The 24431-nt window shown below is 52.2% G+C and overlaps 2 protein-coding genes across 5 annotated transcripts in view; one reads left to right on the top strand and one right to left on the bottom strand.

The window, feature by feature from the left end:
- Positions 1-690: 690 nt before the first annotated feature.
- On the bottom strand, positions 691-7835 carry MAVS (mitochondrial antiviral signaling protein). Of its 2 annotated transcripts, none has more exons than XM_030948378.1 (7): positions 7790-7835; positions 7023-7152; positions 6732-6912; positions 6214-6431; positions 5274-5847; positions 4081-4235; positions 691-3652 (listed from the first exon to the last, which is right to left on the bottom strand). In XM_030948378.1, exons 2-7 carry the CDS (start codon positions 7137-7139, stop codon positions 3008-3010), a joined length of 1890 nt encoding a protein of 629 aa, XP_030804238.1. In that variant the 5' UTR covers positions 7140-7152; positions 7790-7835; the 3' UTR covers positions 691-3007. The 2 variants fall into 2 exon arrangements, with proteins under 2 accessions (XP_030804238.1, XP_030804237.1); XM_030948377.1 differs by lacking the exon at positions 7790-7835 and adding an exon at positions 7340-7746.
- Positions 7836-9599: 1764 nt separating this feature from the next.
- The window catches only part of PTPRA (protein tyrosine phosphatase receptor type A), a 126700-nt gene continuing 111868 nt past the window's right edge, over positions 9600-24431 (top strand). For all 3 annotated transcript variants that reach the window (XM_030947014.1, XM_030947013.1, XM_030947015.1), the window contains exon 1: positions 9600-9845. The gene's annotated coding sequence lies outside the window, so the exon portion shown is untranslated. The remainder of the gene's footprint in view (positions 9846-24431) is intronic.

Raw genomic sequence — 24431 nt, 5'->3', positions numbered from 1 at the left:
TGTTTGACCCTTCAAGTTTGCAACACTTTGCAGATGCTTGGTGCGTTTCTCTTCCCAGAACTTGTCTGGTGTAAGTACACAGTTTGTGGTAATTAGGAGTGGGGCTGTGGCCAGTCTCATCCTTAATGGGCTACAGCTGTGAAAAGCAGGTGAACAGCACTGAAAATAAGGAATGTTGAGTTGAACTGACCTATCACCAAAGTGAACAGAGGGCACACAGGTGCAATGCATCAACATGAGGGGTATAAAAGGTTGGGCTGAAGAACAAGAAGGATAGATGCTTGCAGCCTTGGTGTTACTCTGTATGGGTGAGTGCTTAAAGCCTTCTGAAATTGTATGGTGACACTTGGTGTATTGTGGCCATCTCAACTGTGATAGTCCAGTTCCTCCTTGGTGACAACATCCTGACTTGTGCAGCTCAGCTCTTCACTGCCTCAGGAGCCACCTTCCCTGTTTTCATCTTGGGTATCCAACCACCAACAGGAAGAGCTGCCATGGTGGGCATCCTCTGGACCACGTGCTTGCTCCAAAATGAGGTCTGGAAGCTGTCCCTGAACCCTGTCACCTCCTCCTGTCACCTCAGTCTCTCAGTGTCACTGCCAACAGAGCCCTTCAGAGCATTGCCTCCAGCCACAGCATCATCAACCTCCTGCTCTTCGTCCCACAAATCACAACGAGTCAAGTGTGAAGCATCAAACCAATTTATTATAGTTAGTAAAAGGCGTTTTATAGCCTGTTAGTAAAAGATGTGCTGGGACACAGCTCCCTCCTGCACCAGCTCCTGCCAATAAGGCTTTAAAGTGCTATGTAACAACTGTGAAAATCCTGGCACTTCACAGCAGCAATCTGAACGTGTGCTTTCCCCAGTCTGAGGTGGTGACAAACCAGCTGTTTCACAAGAGAAATCCAACATGAAAAGGCAAAGCGTACAAGCTGTTGCTTAAATGTATGGAAAAACATGGGAAGAATTTCACAGGCAAGTAAAGCATCAGAGAAGAGGGCCTTGGTATGGATGAGGCTGGTTTGGGATCTCATGGATCTGCCCTGAATTACAGAAAGTGTGGAGAAGGCAAGTCCCTTCCTGTCCCTCCTGTTAGGGAGTGAAAACCATTTTATCTGTAATGGGAAGAGCAGCCCCACGTTCCCTCTCCTGGCAGAGGGGGCTGAGTGTGTCTAAAGGACTGTCCCTTCCTCCTTCAGCACCAGGCACTGAGCAAGGAATGAACTCCTCGAGCTCTTCTGGAAAGCAGCCCTGACACAGCACAACCACCTCCCTCCTGCATCTATTGGCTGGCCTTCGTTTATGGAGGCACTTCTTGGATTTTTGGGCAGAAGGAAACTCTTGGGAGGCAGGAGCAGCCAGTGAGGGCAGAGTGACCTTTCCCACCATAGGCCAAGCTCTGGGTATGATGGGCTGAGCTCCCTGCCAGCAGGAAGAGCAGAGTTTGGGAAGTTGTGCTAATGGCAGGAATTCAGGATGAATTACTGGGATGAGGGAATGATTCTGCTCCTCTGCTCTGCTCAGGTGAGACCCCACCTGCAGTGCTGTGTCCAACATAAGGATGTGGAGCTGCTGGAGTGAGGCCACAGGACTGAGCCCTCTGCTCTGGAGACCTGGGAGTGCTCAGCCTGGAGAACACTTGGAAGAGACGTTCCAGCAGCTTCCAGTACCTAAATGGGCTACAAGAGAGCTGGAGAGGGACTTTGGACAAGGACCTGGAGTGACAGCACAAAGGGGAAAGGCTTCCCACTGTCAGAGGGCAGGGACAGATGGGATACTGGGAAGAAATTCTTCCCTGTGAGGGTGGTGAGGCACTGACACAGGTTGTCTAGAGCAGCTGTGGCTGCTCCATCCCTGGAAGAGTTCAAGGCCAAGCTGAATGGGGCTTGGAGCAACCTGAAGCAATGTAATTACTCCAAGCTGTTGCTTCTTCCCTTCTTCACTGTATTTTAGAATCACAGAATGGTTGGGGTTGGAAGGGCCATTCATGAGTATCTCATCCCAGCCCTCTGCCATGGGCAGGGACACCTTCCCCAAGACCAGTTTGTTCCAAGCCCTTTAGACACTGGAAGGTGCTCCAAGGTCTCCCCACAGCCCAGAGCATCTCAGACTCTGCTATGGCCTCCCTGCAGTGCACAGTTGATCCTGTTTGTGTCCCAGCCTGAGCAGAAGGCTCCTATACCCCTACCCCATAGCAACAGGTATCAGGAAGGGCAGGAACTCCATCTACCCCTCCAACCAAGCTTCAAAAATCCAGCCTAAAAATCAAAGACACACAACAACCTTTTGGGGGACCAAGTCTGCTTGAAGTTGGCATTGCCTGAAACATTCCTCTTAAATCAGAAACCCCTCTCTCTGCCTGGAGGGGGTGAAATGAGGCTGATCCTTGATAATGCTGGTTAGATGCAGCTCTTTCCTGACCCTCATGTTTATTCCCAGGGTCAGTACTACATGAAACAATCCCAGAAGGAGCAGCAGAGCCAGAGACACCAAGTAAGGTAAACTGAACATGAGATGTCCAGTGGAGGCTGCTGCACCCACCCTTGGGCACATTTTTAAACCAAGATGAGCAGAGCCAAGAAAATCAGCTCTGCTGTTACACGATATCTGCATCACCTCTCCTGGCTGCATTGCACAAAGGAACTGGAGGTCACCCTTTGGATCACCAGTATATGTTTCCCTGAGACTTCCTGGGACCAAACAAGACATGGAGAATCACCATAAGTGCTTTCCTTTTTGACTCAATGGAACATTTTGGAGCGAGATCTTCTCCCTGAGGGGTGTAAAAAGAGAAGGCTACAGCCAAGAAGATGGCTGGGAAATGGGAGGGAACAGACCCAAACCCAAAGCATCATGTACCAAGGCCTCTTCCAGCAGAACCTTCCAGAAAAAGATTTAACAACGCCCCTACTGCCCTTTGCTACTCTTCAGGCTTCAAATGCATTGGCCAAAATCCTGTTGCTAGAGGAACCCCCTGGCTGTGTCACGGTCGTGGTGTCCCATCCGCTATTTCCGCAGCCGGGCGTACACGGCAAACACCACGGCAGAAATGACACCAACAGCTGGAAGGATGTACAGCAGGGACAGGCCATTGCTGTCCCCCTTTGGGGCTCTGGCCTGAGGTGAGCTGGTGGCACTGCCAGAGCTGGAATTCACGGAGCTTCCAAGGGGAGTGACCCCATCACTGCCAGCTTCAAGCTGGACGCTGGGGTGATGATCCACACGGAGCTCGTGGGTGCCCAGGGAGCTGCTGTCCCAGCCTGGAGCAGGACAGGAGTCTCTGCTTGCTCCAGGTGCCTCCTTTCTGGGGCCTGCAGGAACTGAGGAGACTCTGGGCAATGCTGCCCCTGAGCTCAGGCTATCCCTGCTCACCAGGATTGGGTCGCTGCTGAGGCCAAGGCTGCTGGAGGTGCTGGAACAGGGGTTGCTGGGCTCCTGAGAGCTCGGGCATCTGCTGGCCACCTCTGGGCTGCCACGAGGCGTGGACACAAGGACACCTGGCTTGCTGAGCTCCTCTTCCCTCTCCTCATCACTCTGAGGTGCCCAGATGCTGGTGGCAGAGCTCACCCGGGAAGCCGATCTCCCAGCCACGCCTTCGGAGCCACCTACCACAGCTGTGCCCAGGACAGGGTTTGCCGAGGCTGGCAGCACCTTTAGGAGACAAGGAGAGGGGCTGGGTGTCAAGTGAAGCACCCAATGGCCTGGTCTTGGGCACACAGGTCCCACACAAAGCCACTTCAGCACAGTCCCCACAGCTGCATCAACAAGGCTGGGTCACAGGTAACAGAGAGGTGAAGGAGGGAGGCAGGCAGGAAGGAAGGAGAGCAGTGGAAAACAGCACCTGGAAGCCAGGAAACTCACTGGCAAAGTAAGGAGTCAAAGGCCAACAGAGTTTGGCTCCCTTCTCCCATGCTCCACCATATGACGTGTGTGGATGGTAACGTGAACACCACAGTGGGGGTAAAAAATCCCTGAATAAACTCATCACCAGTGTGACACTGCAACAGAAAATCTCCTAACCATGGGGAGTGCACAAGGACATGAGTGAAATTCAAGTGGCAAGAGGAAAGGTCACCTACTTTCTCCTTGGTTGGCACAGAGGGGGTGCTGCTGGCTGTATTCCCAACGGGCAGCTTCTTCTCTTGCGTAAGAGACTTCACAGAGCTGTCACGGGATGGGAAAGTGGCTCTGGGCACAGGGGTGGCACCCAGGGTAGCTGTTTCCATTGAAGCACCTGTCAGGGAGAAAATAAAGCATGTTGTGTTAACCAGGGGACCTAAAAGGTGAGATTTGCTCTTCCTCAAGGAAGCTGTGACAGGACAGTCCCCAAGCTGAGGGGGTGGCACAGGGAGCATGACCCAGTGTCCTGGCTCTGCTGTGGCACCCGAGCTTTCCCTGCAGCTGCAGGTAACTCGTGCAGGGTGGGCTGCAGGGCTGGGGAGCACCAAGGCAAACAGAGGCTTTTAAGGCTCCTGAAACTTCATGTCCACCTAGCCAGGAGGTGCTGACCCCACATGGCAGAGGGGAAAGGGCTGAGTGTCTCTTTTCCCACCCCAAGACCCTGGAATGGAGGACAGGGCTTTACCCTGATTCTATGACGCCCACAGGTGAGGGATGTAGGATATGCTAAAATTCCCCCACATACAAAGATCTCTGCAAACCAGGGGAGAACTTTCACATCCCAAAGCTGCTCCCAAACTGCCAAAATTAAAATGCAGATAGATGAGATGACCATTGTGGACTCCTTCCAAACAAAATATTCCATTCCATTCCACTCTACTCTATTCTACCATTCCCCCAGCACTGCCAAGGCCACCACTAACCCATGTCCCCAAATGCCACATTCAAACACTTTCTGAATCCCTCCAGGGATGGTGGCTACCACTGGCCTGGACAGCCTTTTCCAGTGCTTGACAACATCTTCCAAAAAGAAATTTTCCCTACTATCCAATCTAAACCTCCCACAACACAAATTTCCTCTCATCCTGTTGCTTGTTATCTGGGAGCAGAGCCCAGTCCCCACCCTGCTCCATCCTCTGGTCAGGGAGTTGTAGAGAGCAAGAAGGTCTCCCCCAAACCTCCTTTTCTCCAGACTGAGCTCTCCCAGCTTCCTGAGCTGCTCCTCATCAGACTTATGCTCTAGAGCCCTCCCAACTCCATTCCCATCTCTGGACACGCTCCAGCATCCCAGTTTCTTTCTTGCAGTGAGGGGCTCTCAGCAGCACCTCCTGCTCCCTAGTGGCTGCCTGGTTCTGCCAGGAGGGAAACCCACCTCCACTCGCTGGGTGCTCTGGCAGCATCCCAACCCGCTTCTTCTCCACATCAAACTGCTCCTGGATGAGGAGGGGGCTGCGCACATCCACGAAGCTGCTCGTGGGCTCACCCTGCCCAGAGCTTGGCACAGGCTGCTTTTTTGGCACTGGGTTTGGGGGCTGCTGCACCACAGCACGAGTGGCCCCCTCCAGCCTTGGTGGTGACTCTGTGGAGACATCCGAGCTCTCTTCAGGCTCATTCCTGGGCTGCCCAGGGCTGTGAGTGGCATCTGCATCCCTCGATGGAGCAGCCCTGCCCAGGCCCAGGCTGGGCGTGCCACGGTGCAGGTGGTTGGCATTCCCAAAAAAGCCATTGTCCACACACACCGGCCGGCGGCTCAGCCAGTCCCGGCCCTGCTCTGGGGACACGGCTGGTGGCACGGCCACCCCTGGTGTCACTGCTGTCACCGGCACGGCCCCGGCAGGGTGTGAGAGATTCCCCTCTCCGCTGTGCCTGCCGCTTGCTCCGCCATGGACTTTGCTCCCAGGTGGAACTGGCTGGGGACTCTCTTGCTCCAGGAGTTTTTTGGGGAGCTGGAAGGAAATGAGGTGCGTTAAATCACTGGGATGAGGGGGTTTGGGACACCCCTGTGGTCCCACTGACCCCCATAAGGCTGATTATGAAGGGGGTCTGGGGTCTCTCTTTGGGACACACCCAAGGGCTGGGGGTTGTGAAGAGAAGCCTGGACTGGCAAAGCAGACCCTGCACTCTCCCCATGGAATGGAATTCCCCTGGAATTCAGTTACAGGACCATATATGAGCTGTAAGCTACCAGATGCAGCAGAGATCAGCAGTGAGAGGCTGCTTTGGCTGGCCCTGGCCCCACCACAGGCTCCCCATACCCAATCAAAAGGTCCAAAAGGATCTTTGTGTCCCCATCCAACATGTGCCCTGCTCACCGATTCCTGCACAGGCAGTCTGGCCTCCAGCTCCGTGCTCGTGGTGGTGCCAGCACTGGGCAGGACAGGGGGATGGTCACCAGTGGCCAGGTCTCGGCGTGGCTGCCCAGCCAACGGGGCAGGATTTGGCCCCCGGGGTGGTGTCTGGGCACTGATGGTGGAGGCACTGGGATGGGCATCACTGGGAAGGGAGGAGGCAGCAGCAGGAGCTGAGGAACCTGGAAGAGACAAGCGGATCATTGCGGGAAAAGCTGAGGATGCAGAGGATAAGTGTGGGGCTGAGGCAGCCCTGTGTGTGTGTGTGTCCCCGCTCTGTCCCCACATCAGCCAAGCCCACAGCACCCCTTTGTTCATCTTTCCATCTTCCCTCAGCCGCTTTCAAACACGGATCTGTCATCCTCGGACATGTCACCACAGTGAAGGACATCCCTGGGAAACCGAGGCAGGCACAGAGATAACTTCATGCCCCCATCTCCAGCACCCCACAGGACACACCCAGGAAGGATGAGACTACATACGAGGTCGAGGTTGCCAGGCATCATAGACTTCCTGCAGCTCATCAGCCAGGTGCCCTGCGTTGTTGTGGTGCAGTGCCTGGATGAGATCCTGCACCCAGCCCTTGCGGCACTTCAGGTGCTGATAGAACCTAAACACAGCTGCCTGGTTGCCCCGTGTCTCCTCCCGGGCGAGGAGCTCATCCTAGGAAAAACACACAGGGTATCTAAGAGAGGGTCTGGCTTAGAGGTAAGACAGCTCTTTGTTGCCATTGGGGAAGGAGCCTGGCAGAGCTCAGGAAAATGGGAAATTACTCTGTCAGAATCGACCAGGCAGGTCAGGGAATCGGCCAGCGACGCCACTCGAATAGTCCCGAACTTCTTGAGGTTTCTCGTAATATGGGTGTACACTTTGTCCTCAGCCAAACCCATCGTGGCTCAGCACCTGCAGAGGGACAGAGACTGCGGGTGAACAGAGGATGCTGGTGAGCCTCAGGCTGTCTCCAGGAGCTCGGGCAGGCACCCGTGCTCTGGCACAGACACCGCGATGAGACAGGGGAAATCCCGCCGGAAAACACCCACAGAAAATTCGTTTGCGTTTAAGCTCAACGATCAGCTCCACTTTCACAAACCTCGCTTCTTTCTACCACCGCCCATGCTGCGTTTATTCCCACTCTGCTTGTTCGGATGTTTGGATTCCGCCGGAGGGTTGGGGGCCGGCCTGGCGGCAGGGTCACGACAGCCGATAGGGAAAAACAAGCGCCACGGCCAAGACAAGCGCCAGAGGCCACGGCGGGAATCCCGCATAACCAATGGGAAAACCAAAGGGGAAAACACAGGGGTCCTTCCCACAGGGAACAGCGGCCCGCAGGCCGCGACGTGGCTCTGCGCGCCCTCACGGCGGGGCCCCCCTGCCCTCAGCTCGACCTTCAGCCCCCGGGGGAGCTCCAGGAGGTTCTCCGCTCGCAGATCCCCCTGGCAAAGCGGCCGGAGGTGGCGGCCGGGACCGTGGCGGCCGCGGGGGTCGATGCAGCCCCAACGTCCCCTCCCCGCCGCCCTCACGGCCCCTGAGGGCCCCTCACCTGCGCCCGCCGCCGCCGCGCGCCCGGCACCGCTGTGGTGCCGCCCCCTTTGCGTCGCGTCCGCCGCTGATTGGCTGGGGAGCACGCCCGTCACGGTGATTGACGGGTAGTGATTGACAGGGGGTGTGTCCAGTTCCGGGTCTCTGGGGGCGGCGGGGACCGGAGAGCATGGAGCGAGGACAGGGAGAGCATGGAGCGGGGACAGGGAGAGCATGGAGCGGGGACAGATCCTGGAGTGGGGACAGGGAGAGCATGGAGCGAGGATAGGGAGAGCCTGGAGCGGGGACAGTGAGAGCATGGAAAGGGGAAGGACAGATCCTGGAGTGGGGACAGGGAGAGCATGGAGCGAGGATAGGGAGAGCATGGAGCGGGGACAGATCCTGGAGCGGGGACAGGGAGAGCATGGAGCGGGACAGGGAGGTCCTGGAGCGGGGACAGGGAGGTCCTGGAGCAGGGACAGCAGGTGCAAAGGGACAGGAGCGTCCCTCCTGTGAGGACACTGCGGGAGCAGAGCCTGTTCACTCTAGAGAAGACAACATTGAGAGGCCATCTCATCAATCCATCAAAATATCTCCAAGGAGGGGCACAGGATGGTGCCAGACTCTTTCCAGTGGTGCCCAGTGACAGGACAAGGACGAAAGGCCACAAAGTAAAACACAAGAAGTTCCACCTCAACATGAGGAAGAACTTCTTTATGCTGAGGGTGGCAGAGCACTGGAACAGGCCCTGGAGTCTCCCTCTCTGGAGACATTCCAAGCCCACCTGGACACATTCCTGTGTCACCTGCTGCAGGCTCTGTTCCATGGTGCCCAGCAATGGGACATGAGGCAAAGGGCAGAAACTGATGGAAGTTCCACCTGGATATGAGGAACTTGGTCTTTCATGTGAGCCCTGGCACAGTTTGTCCAGAAAAGCCTCATCCCTGGAAGAGTCTGAGGCCACAGGTGATGGGGCTTGGAGCAACCTAGGATGGTGGAAAGTTGTCCCTGCCCATGGCAGGGGGTGGAACCAGATGGTCTTTAAGGTCCCTTCCAACCCAAACCATTCTGTGATTATAATTAATTGAAGCCAGATTTTCTCATTCCAAATTATAAAAAAAAATAATATTTCTGGGTTGTTTCTAATTATGAAGAGATCTTTTTGGTGATCAAAACTTTCCTTATTAAAAAAAAAAAAAACAAAACCAACACTCAGTTGCACAGAATTTCTGTTCACAGAATCACAGAATCATACAATCATGATCATAGAATCATAGAATCACAGAATCATACAATCATGATCATAAACCACAGAATCATAGAATTACAGAATTTTAAAGGGACTTTAAAGATCATCCCAAGCCGCCCTGCCACGGGCAAGGAGAACACCCATTAAACGAGGTTGCTCAAGGTCTTATCCCACCTGGCTTTGAAAACTTCCAGCGTTTGGGCATCCACAACTTCCCTGGGCAACCTGTTTTGCTCTCACCACGGTCGCAACAAAAAATTTCCTCCTAATATCCAATATAAACTCCCCCTTTTTCAACTTGTACTCATTACTCATTGTCCTGTCTCCGCACCTCCTTTCTAAGAGGTTTCTCCGACATTCATGTAGTACCCTACAAAACTTTCTGTTTGTAATTAATTCCCTAATTAATAGGTAGTTAATTTATTTATTTATTTATTTCTCCTACTCCGGAATTTCGGGAAGCGGGATCAGAGGCGGAGGGGGGCGCAGTGCCGCCTCCGCGCCACCAGGGGGCAGCACCGCCCCGCGCCGGGGACCCGCCTGGCCACGCCCATGGCCACGCCCCGGCCACGCCCCCGGGCCGGAGCCGCACGATGGCGGCGGCAGCGGGCGGGCGGCGGCGGCGGCGCCGCTGAGCGCCGGGAGAGCCCCGAGGGGCGGCGGGGGCTTCCCGCACCCCTTCCCCTTCCCTCATCTCCCCCTCCCCTTTTCCCCCGATCCCCCTTCCCCCGCGTCCTCCCCCGCTGCGCCGTCCATGGTTACGGGCGGCCGGGGCGGCCTCGCAGCGGAGCCGTTTGGGCGGGAGCCGGTGAGGGAGCAGCGGCCGCAGGTGAGCGGGGAGGGGCCGCAGGTGACCCCCGCGGATGGGCTCGGGGTGGTTGTGGTGGCCTGGGGGTGATGGAAGGGGCGAGGGGAGCGATCCAGGCGTGTCCGTGGAGTTGGGGCACCCCCACCCTGCCGGCGCTGAACTTGGGGTTTGGTGTTTGTGTATTTGTAGGTGTTGTTTTATTAGTGAGAATGGGGATTTCTGAAAGTGAGCGCGGGCTGGGGATCTTGGATTTGCTCCCTTGGAGCGGGTCCAGAGGAGGCCACTGAGTTGATCGGAGGGATGCAGCAGCTCCTCTCCTGCGAGGAAAGGCTGGGAAAATTGGGATTGTCCAGCCTGGAGGAGAGAGGGATCCGGGGAGATCTCATGGGGGTCTGTCAGTGCTTGAAGGGAGCACGCAGGAAAAACAGAGAGAGATTTTTTACAAGGGACTGGGGTGACAGGATAAGGGGAATAGCCTCACACTGAAGTAGGGTTAGATTGGATGTTAGGAAGAAATTCTTCCCTGGGTTAGTGGTGAGGCCCTGGCACAGGTTGCTCAGAGAAGCTGTGGCTGCCCCTGGATCCCTGGGAGTGTTTAATGCCAGATTGGATTGGGGCTCTGAGCACCCTGGGCTAGTGGAAGGTGTCCCTGGCCATGGCAGGGCATGGAACAAGATGAGCTTTATGGTGCCTTCCCACCCAAACCATTCCCTGATTCTGTGAACTCCCACCTGTGGATCTGCAGCAACTCACGAGGTTGGACACAGGACTCCAAGCTGGGGACACCCCTCCAAAACCCAAAAAACATCTGCAGGGCAGGGCCACCACGGCCACAACCTCCTGCCACCACCCACCTTCACCACCCTGCTGCAGCATGGCCGGGCTCCCTGCACACCTCCATCAGGCTCAGTGAGGAACCCTCCTGACATCCCCTGGGCACATCCAGGTGGCCAAAAGCTTCTTTTGGGACCAACATTCCAGCTTGGGGGCTTGTGGCCTGGCTGCTCTCTGGGCCATCCCTCCGGGAGATGCTCCAGGGTGGAGAATTGGAAGGGACACCCTGCTTGCTGTGAGGTCCGAGGGCTCTGTCCCTTCCTCCAGGGCTCTGTCCCTTCTTTCAGGGCTCTGTCCCCTTCCCACTGGCTCTTTCCACTCCTCCAAGGGTGTGTCCCCTCCAACGGGAATCCCAAATGGGAATGTCCCTGCCGCCCCTCTCCAGGCTCTCCCACGCTCGGGGGAGCTGCATCCTCCCTCCTCGGCCAGCGCTTGCTTGTTTCTGATCTTGGATGTCATCGGGGGTGGAAAATGTGACAGGAAGGAAGGGAGGCTTTTTTTCCCCCCTGCTAAATATGGACTGACATTAAAAAAAAATAAAAATCCAAATACTGTCGTGAAAGGAATCCCAAGCTCTGTTTGTCGAGGGAGAGAAAACGATGTTTTTGTGTCTTTTCAATTCCAGCTGGGAAGTTTCGCAAGGAGCGGTGGAGTCCTTGCCGGGAGCCTCAGGAATTTACTGAGCTCGTTCACAGGACGCTCTCCCAGCGTCTTATGCTAAAAAAAAAATTAGTCATCCCTTCTGTGCCTGTCCGTGGCTGGGGGGAGCTTGCTGCAAGCATGCAGGATGCTTGGAAATATTTAAGGATTTTTTTTTTTTCCTCCTGTACAAGGAGTTCTAGAAACGACAGGAAATAAAAGTGCGGCCCCAACAGGAGTTTTTCATCTTTATTTTAATTCCTGTTGCTGCAGCAGCCGGTGGCAGGGAGGGGAGGGATGTGCTGGGGGGGGGGGCTGCAGCCAGGTTTGCAGGGAGGATTTGTCTCTGTCGAGCATCACATGCAAACTCTGTGCTGTTATTCCCTGAGAGGCTGGGAAACAGGCTTGATGTGGAGCTCTGGGAGGAGGAATGGGATCACAGGGATGGTGATGGCACTGTCACCTCCCTGATGGCTTCTGCTGTGGCCAAGTGAAGAGCTAGGAGGCTTTTTGAGGAACAGGGAACCCAAATCCCCTGGGACCTGGGGGTGCTGGGCAGACAGAGACTCAGTGTTTGTGGGGGGCAGAAAGTGGGCACTGCCACCTTCCCATTCCACAGATTTCTTCCCATCCCTGTTGGAGAGCTTCCTGGGGGGAAGCTGCAAAGTTTTTGCCTGATCTTTATTAAAACAGTTGGTTAAAGCAACTGGTTGGTTACAGCTGGCTGAAGGTGGCGGAGTCATTGTCCCTGGAGATGTCCAAGGAACAACTGAATGTGGCACTCAGTGCTCTGCTCTGGTGACAAGGTGGGGATTGGTCACAGGTTGTACTTGTGGTAATCTTGGAGGTCTGTTCCAGCCTAAATGACTCTGGGATTCTGTGGAAGCAGTGGGGGATCCTGGGAAGTGCTGGAACAGATATTTCCCATTTCCAGGGTGCTGGTGCTGCTATGGACTAAGGAGACACATCCTGCCTTCCTGAAACATCCCTCACAAATAACTGCACCTCTGTGCTGCTCCGTGATACTGCTCCATGTGCAACATCCACATCCTCATGGATGAGCAGTCTGAATTCCCCCTCTCCCTGTCTCCTGCTGCTGCCATCCTGCATCTGTTCTGCTCCAACCCTCTGTGTTTCCAGAGGCACTTCCATAGGGTCAGGAGTGGCACCTGTAGGGTTTCCATAGGGGCAGGAGTGGCACTTGTAGGGTTTCCATAGGGTCAGGAGTGGCACCTGTAGGGTTTCCATAGGGTCAGGGGTGGCACCTGTAGGGTTTCCATAGGGTCAGGGGTGGCACCTGTAGGGTTTCCATAGGGTCAGGAGTGGCACCTGTAGGGTTTCCATAGGGTCAGGGGTGGCACCTGTAGGGTTTCCATAGGGGCAGGAGTGGCACTTGTAGGGTTTCCATAGGGTCAGGAGTGGCACCTGTAGGGTTTCCATAGGGTCAGGGGTGGCACCTGTAGGGTTTCCATAGGGTCAGGAGTGGCACCTGTAGGGTTTCCATAGGGGCAGGGGTGGCACCTGTAGGGTTTCCATAGGGGCAGGGGTGGCACCTGTAGGGTTTCCATAGGGGCAGGAGTGGCACTTGTAGGGTTTTCATAGGGTCAGGGGTGGCACCTGTAGGGTTTCCATAGGGTCAGGAGTGGCACCTGTAGGGTTTCCATAGGGTCAGGGGTGGCACCTGTAGGGTTTCCATAGGGTCAGGAGTGGCACCTGTAGGGTTTCCATAGGGTCAGGAGTGGCACCTGTAGGGTTTCCATAGGGGCAGGAGTGGCACCTGTAGGGTTTCCATAGGGGCAGGATTGGCACCTGTAGGGTTTCCATAGGGTCAGGAGTGGCACCTGTAGGGTTTCCATAGGGGCAGGAGTGGCACCTGGTCCTCCCCTCCTGGTGTGACCCGGTCATCCCTGGCAGCTGCTCTCTGGGTTCATTCACAAATCTCATTTTCCTCTGGAAATAAAACAAATCCCTGAGCTTTCCTCTCACTGTGGAAGTCATTTGGAGGCAGCCAGGTCCACAAGCATCCCCAAAGCCTGCAGACAGGAAGAGACACTTGAGCAGAGAGGTAGGAAATGTCCGCCTTTAGAGCAGTGGCTGATTCATCTCCTGCTCTTTAACCCTTTCCCCGCTGATTTCAGTGGCATCCAGCTGATTTCCTTCAAGGCTCAGAGGCCAAAGAGGCTGGATCACAGAACACTGCTGGGTTTTGTGTGCTGTGTTTCTGTGGTTTGGGGTGGAAAAGGATGGGGTGTGTGGTTATCCGAACTGGATAACCAGAACATCAGCAGTCACATTAGGGAGGATTAATATTTAATATATAGAGTATGAACCATTGTGCTTAATCACTATCTGAAGGGCTTAGGAAGAGATTTAGTGATAAGCAAGTGATTCCTGAGCTGTCCAGAATGATTTCTTGCATCTTCCTCTGGAGCAGCTGGTCCTGGATATCACCGGAGGCTGGTGCAATCCTGTTCTTCCTGATGTCTCCAGTTTTTATAAGTGGGTAGAGTGGCTTTCATCACAAGTGTTTGCTGCTCATTAAACTCCCAAATACTCTGGAAACCCTTTTTCTCTGATGCAGCTCACGTGGCTGGGCTGTCAGCAGTGGTACCTGTCAGCACTTGAAACTTCTGTGTGTGGGAAACATGTGGGATCCATGGACATTGTCACTGTCACATACAGGCACTAGTGAAGAGGCGGTTCATTCATTCTTTTGTCTGTCTGACCCCTTTAGGAGGCTTTTCCTGTCATCTCCAGGTTCCCACCATGGTCCTAGAACTCCCTATGACAGCAGTGCTGCTTTCCACAGCTGCTCCATGTTGCTTTACGTGGTTTTTTTCTGCAGCAGGAGGTGTTTTGTAGTACAGCAAGGTGGGGGCTGCCCCTCTGGGAAGGGGTTGCTGTGTTTGTGCAGGGAGGAGGTGATGGTGGGGAGTGCTGGGTCCAACAAGAACTTAAAGTGACTCCAGAAGAAACAATAAAAATGCTCCAAGGGCTGGAGCCCCTCTACTCTGGAGCCAGGCTGGGAGAGCTTCTCTCACCTGGAGAAGAAAAGGCTCCAGGGAGAGCTCAGAGCCTCTTCCATGGTCTGCAGAGGGACTCCAGAGCTGGAGAGGGACTTGAGACAAGGGATGGAGGGACAGGACACAGGGAATGGCTTCCCACTGCCAGAGGGTGGGTTAGGCAGGATATGAGAAAGAAATTATTGCCTGTGAGGGTGGTGAGGCCCTGGCACAGGTTGTCCACAGAAGCTGTGGCTGCTCCATCCCCAGGCTGGACAGGGCTTGGAACAACCTGGGGTGGTGGAAGGTGTCCCTTATCATGGTTGGGGGTTGCAATGAGATGAGCTTTAAGGTCCCTCCCAACCCAAACCATGCTGTGATTCCACAATTCTGTACCAGAGCATTCCAGTAATGCATCTCCACATGTCCTGCAGGTTTGAGGGGAGGGAAACCCTCCTTTGGGCTGCAGGAGGGTGTGAGCCTGCACCTCCCTCTGTCCCTGCCCCAAATCAGAGCTCTCCTGGCTGCAAGCATCAGCCACAGCTTTCAAACTCACCGTGCTGTGGTTCTTTATGTGGTACCTCTGTGTTTATGGCAGCTGCAGTTTTGGTGGCAGTCAAAACACCTGAGTGTGGGTTGGCTTTTGGCATGTTGGTCATGCAGAACATCCTGGTGTCTGCTGTAACAGGCATGGAGCTTGGAAATCTTTTTAAAATTGGGACTACTTTTTTTTTTTCCCAAAAAGACCTGTGGAAGAATTAGAGAATCAGGGAATGGTTTGTGTTGGAAGGGACCTTAAAACTCATCTCTTTCCAACCCCCTGCCATGGGCAGGGACACCTCTCATTAGCCCAGGTTGCTCCAAGCCTTGTCCAACCTGGCCTTGAGAAAGCTTTTATTGTCTGTGCAAACAAACAGATCACTTGCTTAGGCAGCAGTGACTCTTTATTCCAGAATAATTTGTTGTCCTAATTCCTTCCTGTTGAAGCAACTCCATTTTGCATGGAATAATTAGCACTAATTTGGGCCTGGGATGGAAAACAAGAGTTCTCTGACTTCAGAGGAGTGGATGAGAGTGTGACCTCTGCCTTTCCCACGTGAGTCAGGTCATGCCATGCCATCTGAAGTAAAATTAAAACCTGTCTGTGAACCCAAACATTCCAGGGTGGCAGGAGGTGGAAGTGTCACCAATTTGAAGTTTTCTGCTGTTGCAGGGAGCTGAGGACAAGTGTGGTGAGGGGGGGAATGGAGCAGCACCTCCTTCCTTCTTGGCTGAGGCTGAGGAACAAATAAACAGAAATGTTCTCACTGCACTGATGTGAAAAGCTGCTTCTGAGCCAGCCTGGCCTGTTGGTGGATTCCTGGCACCCCAGCCAAGTACTTGAGACCTTTTTATTGCCATAACGAGGATTTCCTCATCCTGCCCCGCAGTCTGACTCGATCCACTGCTATTTTCTGGTCCTTCCAGGAAGACATCCCTGCTCTGCCTTCCTTTGTGGAGGGAAGGGAAAGCAGCCAAATCCCTTCCCTGCCCCAAATCCCTGCATGTCTGAAGAAGGGGAGGTGCAGGGCATCCTTCTTGGTTTACCCAGGAAGCATGAGATGAATTTCAGGGCAAAGCTGCCTCTCCCCTGCCTGTCTCCCAGCAGGTTCAGTGGTTGCTGATGGGGTTGTGAGCACTGAGGCCATGAACATCTCTTCAGGATGAGTCCTGGAGGAAGTGGAAATGGGAGATGCCCAGCCTGGAAATGCCAGCTGGCAGAAAATGGATTTTCATTGGCTTGATAGCTGACCACCAGACAGCTATGGCTGATTGATGCTGCTTAGACAGAGAGTTTTAAAACCTGGATTCATAATTTCAGGGTCCAAGACACTTCTTGGCACTCCAAACTCCATCAATAAAGATGTGTTAGAGGCTCATTGTGTGTGACAGGGGTCTTAGGATGAGGGAAGAGACGAGCATCTGACTCCATGTTTCAGAAGGCTGATTTATTATTTTATTATATATATTATATTAAAACTATACTAAAAGAATAGAAGAAAGGATTTCATCAGAAAGCTAGCTAAGAATAGAAAAAGAAAGAATGATAACAAAAGCTTGTGGCTCAGACTTTCTGTCCGAGCCAGCTCACTGTGATTGGCCATTAATTAGAAACAACCAACATGGGCTAATCAAAGATCTACCTGCTGCATTTTACAGCAGCAGATAATCATTGTTTACATTTTGTTCCTGAGGCCTTTCAGCTTCTCAGGAGGCAAAATCCTAAGGAAAGGGTTTTTCATAAAAGATGTCTGTGACAATTGTGGCGGTGCTGCAGCAGCCGCTGCAAGTTGGAGCTTGTAGGTTTTGTGTATGAAGTAATAGGTGAGAGGAAGGCTGGATCCAGGTATGAGCAGTGAATCAATCAGCACTGGATTGCTCTGGGTTTGAACCAGCCCCCCCTGGCATGACTGTCCTCCCATATCAGGATGTTTTGAAATAATCTCTGATTGTTCTGATGATCTAAACCCCAGGGGGGTTAGCTGGCTTTGGGCTCCACCCCAGCAGTGGTGACCTTGCTGCCGGGCTGAGGAGAGCAGCAGTTCCTGCTGTGACTGCTGAGGCCAGGGTGTCTCCCTGGGTCTGTGCTCATGTGCTCTTCCCCAGGGAGTTGGAGATCATCTGCCCAAAAGAGAATTTGTGGAGGTTCTCCCCAAAAGTGACACCCAGCCATCCTCACTTGTCCTCTGGGAGCAGTGCTAATGGAATCACAGAATCACAGGATGGTTTGGTTGGAAGGGGTCTTGAAGATCATCTCATTCCACCCCCCTGCCATGTGCAGGGACACTTCCCACTGTCCCAGGATGCTCCAAGCCCCATCCTTGGGCACTTCCAGGGATCCAGGGGCAGCCACAGCTTCTCTGGGCACCCTGTGCCAGGACCTCCCCACCCTCACAGGGAACAATTCCTTCCTGATATCTCATCTAAACCTCCTCTCTTGCAGTGGGAAGCCATTCCCCCTTCTCCTGTTTCTCCAGTCTCTTTTTATATTTCCTGTAGGCTCCCTTCAGGTCCTAGAAGGCCCCAGTTAGGTCATCCCAAAGCCTTCTCTTCTCCAGGCTGAGCAATCCCAGTTCTCTCTCTTTCCTCACAGCTGAGCTGCTCCATCCATCTCAGCATCTTGGTGGCCTCCTCTGGACTCTTTCCAAGAGGCCACAGTGGTGAGTTTGCCAATTAAGCAGCAGATCCACAAATCCCTGGCATTGTCTGAGCTCCATCCTTGCTTTCCACCTGTATTTTTGGAGGTAGTGTGTCAGTTCCTCCTCTGAGGATTTCAAACACTTCAGTCACAACCTCAGGGCTGCTGGGACTCATTTGTGTCAGTCAGTGCTGTTGTGGTTCATGTCACAGAGGGTTCTGCAGCCAGGAAATCTGGTTCTGGCCCCAGTGGGATTGCAACCAGCTCAAAGTGCTGCTTGCTTCCAGCCAGGCATCTCTCACTCCATCCCCAAAAAAACCAGTGCAGACCCAGCCCTGGATCAGGGACAGGAGCAGCAGGGTGGAGGAAGAAATGACCAACCAAGGCAGGGAAATAGGTGGCAAAAAAAGCCAGGAAGGAACTCAGGTCTGGCTGCTCAGCCAAACCAGGAGGAAAAGGAACAGATCTCCCAACCCTGATGCTGTTAGAGCTTTCTAGAAGGTTGGAACCCTCAAATAAGTAAATCTCACTGAGTAAGAGGAGAAATATGAAGAACAGGATTTGCTTTTTTGTGTCTGTGTTTTGTTTTGGTTTTTTTTTAAGGCATTTTAGTGGTTTATAAAGATTCCAGCAGCGCTCTGGGAAAGCACAGCCTCCCATTCCAGGCACAGGAATATCCTGGCTCTCGACCTGCAGGTCGAGAGGTACCATCAATTTTTCTGGTGATATTGTGTGGCAGGCCAGCATGCAAAACTTTTCCTGCTGCTTTACAATTTGAATCATGTTTTTATCACACCAGCAGATAATCATCTCACTCGTGTTCCAGAAGCCAAGCTCATGTGGATGTGTTTGAAAATAAATATATTCACATGTGTTTGCCAGTGTTACTGAACACATGGTGTGTCTCAGAGCCTCTGGATTTCGCTCTCTTGCAAACTGGCTACTCTTGAAGGCTCAGAAGTGCAACTTTATTCCACATGCTGCAGTTTCATACCCCTTTCATAGCAGACACTAATGCCATCCCCTAAATGATGAATTAGAGATGAATGGAGATGAGTTAGAAATGAATAATAAATTGGAAAGCATGGATAAGCCTCGAGATTTTCTCTTGAGGAGACTTTAAACCTATTTGGCTACAGGCAAATAGATGTTTTTAATCCCAGTTGCTGTGTAGAATTTGCATCCTCGTTCTGGTGGCAGGGTGAAAATGCCAGGTGGCATCTTTGGGTGATTTGGTGGCAGCAACTTGTCTTTAGATACTGAGACTGGGATTAGAGAGGTTCAATTATTTTCTAATCTTATCTAGGAGTGTGCTTAACAACCCTTTCCATGAAGAAATTTTCCCTTATATCCAATCTAAACTTCCCCTGGTGCAACTTGAGGCTGTTTCCTTCTGTCCCTGTTCCCTGGGAGCAGAGTCTGATCCCCACCTGGCTCCAACCTTCTGCCAGGGAGCTGTACTCATTTATCATCTTTTTATACCTGTCTTGGCCTTCAGTGGTTGTGTGAGGGTTATTTTTTGACTCCATCAGGTACTTGGAGTTGAAATCTTTGGCCCAGCCATTGTGCTTGAACTGGAGCTGTGCTTCAGCTCTGGATGTGCAGGTCTGGCCTCCAAGAATCCAACATCCAAACGAATAAAAACAGGGATAATAAAGCAGGAGAAGGCTAGCTGAGAGAGAAAAGCAGCTGTGGAAGGGCTAAGGTGAATATCTGCTCTCCTGAGAGGTAAATAAAAGGTGCAATCATGTTTTCTCCTCTCTCATCCCCTCCTCAACTGAGGCTTCTCAAAGGATGACAAACCTGGTGGCTGCCTGAGCTTGGATCCATCAGCATTTAGAATGGTTTGGAGGGTCTCCAAGTGTCTTCATCCCTCTTGGTGACTGTTGTGAGGGTCCTTGTGAGACCTCACGTCCCTCAGCCAGGGCTGCAGGGGAGCTCTTGGTGATACATGTGCAAAACCAGCGCTGCAGGTGCATCTTCCACAAAGGTGACACATCTGATCCACCCAGGAGAGCCTGTGGAGACACCTGAGTATCTCATACTGCTTCTTTTGTCCAGGTTTTATCCCTGGTATAATGAAGGATTTACTCCTCACTTCCCTTAAAATGTTTTAGAGCAACTTCTGTGCCTGTGCAGAGGTATTTGCCTTTTTTCCCAGGATATTCTGTGGGGGTTGTTTGAGTTTATGTAACTTCCCATATGTTGCCCTCTTCTTGTAGAAACTTGAAGATAAATTGTGAAATGCAGGGAGCTGCTTTAAAAGGATACATGCTCAGCTGGAGCTCATCCTGTTTGCAGCCAGAAAAGGGGAACCTGGGAGCTCTCTGTCCCTGTTTCCTCTGTGGCACAGCTGAGTGAGCAGCATGGCATGGAGCATCTGATGCTGCTGCAGGAGGAGGCTGTGGGGGGCTGGCAGCAGGTTCCAGAGCAGGCACGTGCTGGGAGGGTGGTGCTTTCTCCATGGAGGGGCTGCATCATCCCCTGCAAGTTCTTTTCTCTTTCCAAAACTGCTGCATTCCCTGCAGGGCCCCCCTGCCCTGCAGAGAGGGTGTTTTAGGTGGAGCTTTAGGTCAGGGTTTATTAAACCACTTCGCTGGGCCTCATCTTGCCAGGTGCTGCGTGGTCTGCATTCCCATGTGTATCAGAGAATCATGGAATTGTTTGGGTTGGAAAAGCCCTCTAAGATCATCCAGTCCAACCATTCCCCCAGCCCTGCCAAGGCCACCACTGACCATGTCACCAAGTGCCACATCCACATGGCTTTTAAACCCCTCCAGGGATGGGGACTCCACCGCTGCCCCAGGCAGCTGTGCCAATGCCTGATCACCCTTTCCATGAAGAAATTTTCCTAAATATCCAATCCAAACCTCCCCTGGCCCAGCCTGAGGCTGTTCCCTCTCCTCCTGTCCCTGTTCCCTGGGAGCAGAGCCCGACCCCCCCCCCGGCTGTCCCCTCCTGTCAGGAGCTGTGCAGAGCCACAAGGTCCCCCCTGAGCCTCCTTTTCTCCAGGCTGAGCCCCTTCCCAGCTCCCTCAGCTGCTCCAGACCCTTCCCCAGCTCCATTACCCACATCAAGGGGGTCTGAGGGTGCTCAGTGTCCTGCAGATCCACATTTGTTGAGACACAAGCTCAGCTGCTGGTAGGAGACTCATGGCTCCTGTTCTCTGCAAACTTGAAGAAAGCCCTTCACTCATCACCCAGGTCATTTCTGCTTATCATTTTTGAGAATGGTTCGGTCCCAAGTGCAGGATGCTGGCAGAACTTGGAGCCTGCCTTCCTCTGGGGAATTACACCATGTGCAATTAGGGTCTCCAAAAACATCCCTTTCCATTCCCTCTCCAACCCCCCTGGAGCAAAGCCAAGAAGCCCAGGCACTGAACAAACCCCTCTTTGGAATTTCAAGGCTGAGAAACTGAATTTGTGCTCTGCCAATTGCTCTTGTTTGTGGACAGAGAATGAGCAGTTCTGTGCACAAGTGGATGGGAGAGGTGGAAAGTCCTGAGGGGAAAAATGCTTCAGGAATGAGCCACAGTAGGTCTGGCTGGAACCAGATGGGTCCCTTCTTTAGGGTCCCTTCCAACCCAAACCAATTCCATGATTCAGTGATTCTGTGAAACTCTGGCATTCTAGGCAGCAGCAAAAGGCAGAACTTGTTGGTAACTGCCTGGAAACTTCAGCCAGGGCTCCTGGACAGCCAGGCAGCCTCAGCAGTGCTGGGAAAACTGAGCTCCCCCACATCCAAACCCAGGAACTGACCCATTCACTGGGGTTTTCTGAAGTTACTGCAAGATCATGAGTGTCTTTAGGAAGCCAGGAACTTTGCAGTTGCTCAATACTCACTCAGCTGCTTTGGCATGGGTTATTTGGAATGGTTTTATTTTTGTAGGATGGATTCAGAGTTCCCAGCGTGGGATCTTTAGAGATGAGTGTGTTTAGCTGCTGTGGAAAGAGGTCCTTGTGAGGTGGGGTCTGGCTTGGTGGCTGTGGCTTCACTGGAGGTGACATGACAGCAGACCAGAACACCAGTCTTGGAGTTTAATCAGTTTAAACTGTTTCTGCTGCACAAAACAAGTTCCTGCCTTTTGCTGCCCAAAATGCCATAGTTTCATAAAATCATTGAATCATGGAATGGTTTGGGTTGGAAGGGACCCTAAAAACCATCTGGTTCCAACCTCAGCCATGGGCAGGGACACCTTCCACTATCCCAGATTGTTCCAAGCTATGTTCAGCCTGGTCTTGGACACTTGCAGGGATCCAGGGGCAGCCCCAGCTTCTCTTGTGTTTTAAGGGTGCAAATCTCACAGGCCACAATTTGGCTCAGTTTAAAATTGGGGTTCGAAGCTTTTAAGGATTCATCCTTTTAGAGAACTCATGATGCTCTGTGTGTCCAGGGGGATTCATTTTGGGCTGTTCAGTGCCCCACAGGCCAAGAAAAGTGCCATGGATTAAGGAAATTTGAGTTCCTGAAGCCCTGAAATTCCATCCAGCTGTGCCAGAGAAGGTATCCCTGCCCAGCTGAGATCATTCTTTATATTTAATATTGAATTCTCTCTCCCCTGCTGCTTCATTAAGGCCGTGGAGTTGCAGAAATGTCAGTAATGAACTAATGAAGGACAGGGGTGGTAGTGCAGTAACAGCTTCCATAGGTGCATGCTGTTATTGCAGGTTTTTCAATCCAGCATGGAAAGGTCACCTCTGCCATGCTCATCATGGCTGGGACTGGTCCCATCCCACATCCAGCACTTTCTGTGCCACTTCAGCTGCTTCCAGCCCCTTGGATGGTGGTGGCAGTGCATTCCATGTCCCCCCTCCAAAATGGGATTTCAGGCAGGCTCCCAGCCCTGCCATCAGATCCCGAGCCCAGGGGTAGGAACAGGATTGCCACTTCCATTTTTTTTTCCATTTTCCTTGTTACAGGAATTGTTGCTGACCTTTTTATTGTATTTGTGTTCCCCCCAGATGAAGGAAGGAATGATGAATCTGACTCCATGTTCTCAGAAGGCTAATTTATTATTTTATGATACTATATTACATTAAAGAATGCTATACTGAACTAAAGAATACAGAAAGGATTCTTACAGAATGCTAAAAAGATAATAATGAAAACTTGTGACTTTTTCCAGAGTCCCAACATAGCTTGGCCTGATTGGCCAAAGAGTGAAAACAACTCACACCAGAATCCAATGAAACAATCTCCAAACACATTCCACATGAGCAAAACACAGGAGAAGCAAATCAGATAATTATTGTTTTCAATTTTTTTCTGAGGCTTCTCAGCTTCCTAGGAGAAAAACCCTGGGCGAAGGGATTTTTCAGAAAATGTGAATGTGACACCTCTTCAAGCATTCCTTAAGCTTTATCTTCTCTGATAGGACTGGGCTGTTGGCACAGGGCATTTCCAAGAGGATTGTTTTGCTCTGGAGGCGACAAATGGCAGCTCAGCTCCTTTGGGATGCTGTGACACTTCCCAAGGGAGCACCTGGAATGCAGAGCTCAGATCTTTGTATCTCTCCCTGTTCTTACTGAAATCCTTATTTAAGGTCCTGCAGGCTCTGCCCTGGGGAGATTCAGAGTTCAGCCACTGGATTCATGAATTTTGGTGGGTTTTTTGGAGTGCCAATCCTGTGTCAAGCCTTGGCAGGGGCTGTGACACAAACCCACCTTTGGACTTGGGCTACCAAGTTCCATCCCTGGGCCAGCTCTCAGGTAACAATGGCTTTTGCCAAAGACAGGATGGAATTTTGTGTGCTTCCTGTAGGAAGCTCTTGAGTGAGTGACCTTTCTTGTGGCTCTTCAGCCAGCTCTGAAGCATCTCTGGCTACCCCAATTTGCCTGTGGTCACTTGATGTGCAGTTCCAAATGACCCTGTCAAACTGTGCTGTTGGATGTTACATTAGAATAAATTTTTCTCATTGTTGATGGTTTTACTTCATATGTATTTTAGAAGCTGGGCCCTGATTTTACTTTGAAACAGTCAAAACATTGAATAAAACAATCCAAAGCTTTCAAAGCATTTGAACTGCATTCTCCCCTCAGACATTCTCAGTCATTTCCATCCTAGATCTGACCCCTAGGTTGCAGAGCTCCTTGGATCTACCTCCAGAGAGAAACAAGAGGCCTGAGGAACATTGGGAATGATAGTTCGGGGGAGAGGAACTGAAAATGAATGTGGTGGTTAAATCTGTTCTTGCTACTAAGAGCCACTTGAATTTATTTTTGGGAGCAATTTTGGTCCATCCTATTCTGGAGCTAAATTCATTACTTACTTTTTGGATTATCTCTTCCTTCCCTCTTGGCCTTCAGCTGCCAAACCCTCCCTTCTCCCCCCGTGCCCTGGCACCCAGAATTGCAGCATCCTGAGCTCCAGCACTGCAGATGTGCCAGATGGAGACACTGAGCTCGTGCAGGTCTCAATTTTGGAAGCAACACGAAAATGATGACTTGAGAAAAACCTTCTTGATTGTACTGAATTTTGTCAGAGCCCAGCAATGTTGAACAGGCACCTCAGAAGCTTCGTGCCAGAGAGCTCCCAAGTGTTGCTGCTGTTCATGGAATGGTTTGGGTTGGAAAGACTTTAAAGACCAACTATTCCAACCAGCAGGGACACCTTCCACTAGACCAGGTTGCTCCAAGCCCCATCAAACCTGGCCTTAAAGCCACAAAGATCCTCTGCTTCTGAAAACTGTCCCCTAAATGGTCTTTGTGGACAAAATCACACACCAAACGCTTGCCCACTTAATTCTCACATCTGTTATTTTTCTTTCCTTTGGGTAGGGTTGTTTTTTAGCAGCTTTGAGTGCAAAGATGCCTATTTGTTAAGTGTTTCCTGGCTGCAGAGTTGAAACTCTTTAATATTCCTGTCTTCTGCAAGCTCTCTTCCGTGAAGCTTCCTTCACTCCCCACCCTCCTCCCATTTATCAAAGCCTGCCTTGCTCACAGATTTGGTGCCTGA

The sequence above is a fragment of the Camarhynchus parvulus genome, chromosome 4 (assembly GCF_901933205.1).
Source record: "Camarhynchus parvulus chromosome 4, STF_HiC, whole genome shotgun sequence".
In the NCBI taxonomy this organism is placed as follows: domain Eukaryota; kingdom Metazoa; phylum Chordata; class Aves; order Passeriformes; family Thraupidae; genus Camarhynchus; species Camarhynchus parvulus.
The sequence above is the reverse complement of the archived record's forward strand: the minus strand, read 5'-3'. Positions and strand labels throughout refer to the sequence as shown.

What these genes read in the sequence shown, in the direction of transcription:
- MAVS (XM_030948378.1), bottom strand. Translation starts at nt 7,139, where the DNA reads ATGGGTTTGGCTGAGGACAAAGTGTACACCCATATTACGAGAAACCTC. An exon ending in GACTGCCTGTGCAGGAATCG is followed by an intron (nt 5,848 to 6,213) that starts GTGAGCAGGGCA and finishes ATTTCCTTCCAG; the next exon opens with CTCCCCAAAAAACTCCTGGA. An exon ending in AGAGCACCCAGCGAGTGGAG is followed by an intron (nt 4,236 to 5,273) that starts GTGGGTTTCCCT and finishes TCTCCCTGACAG; the next exon opens with GTGCTTCAATGGAAACAGCT.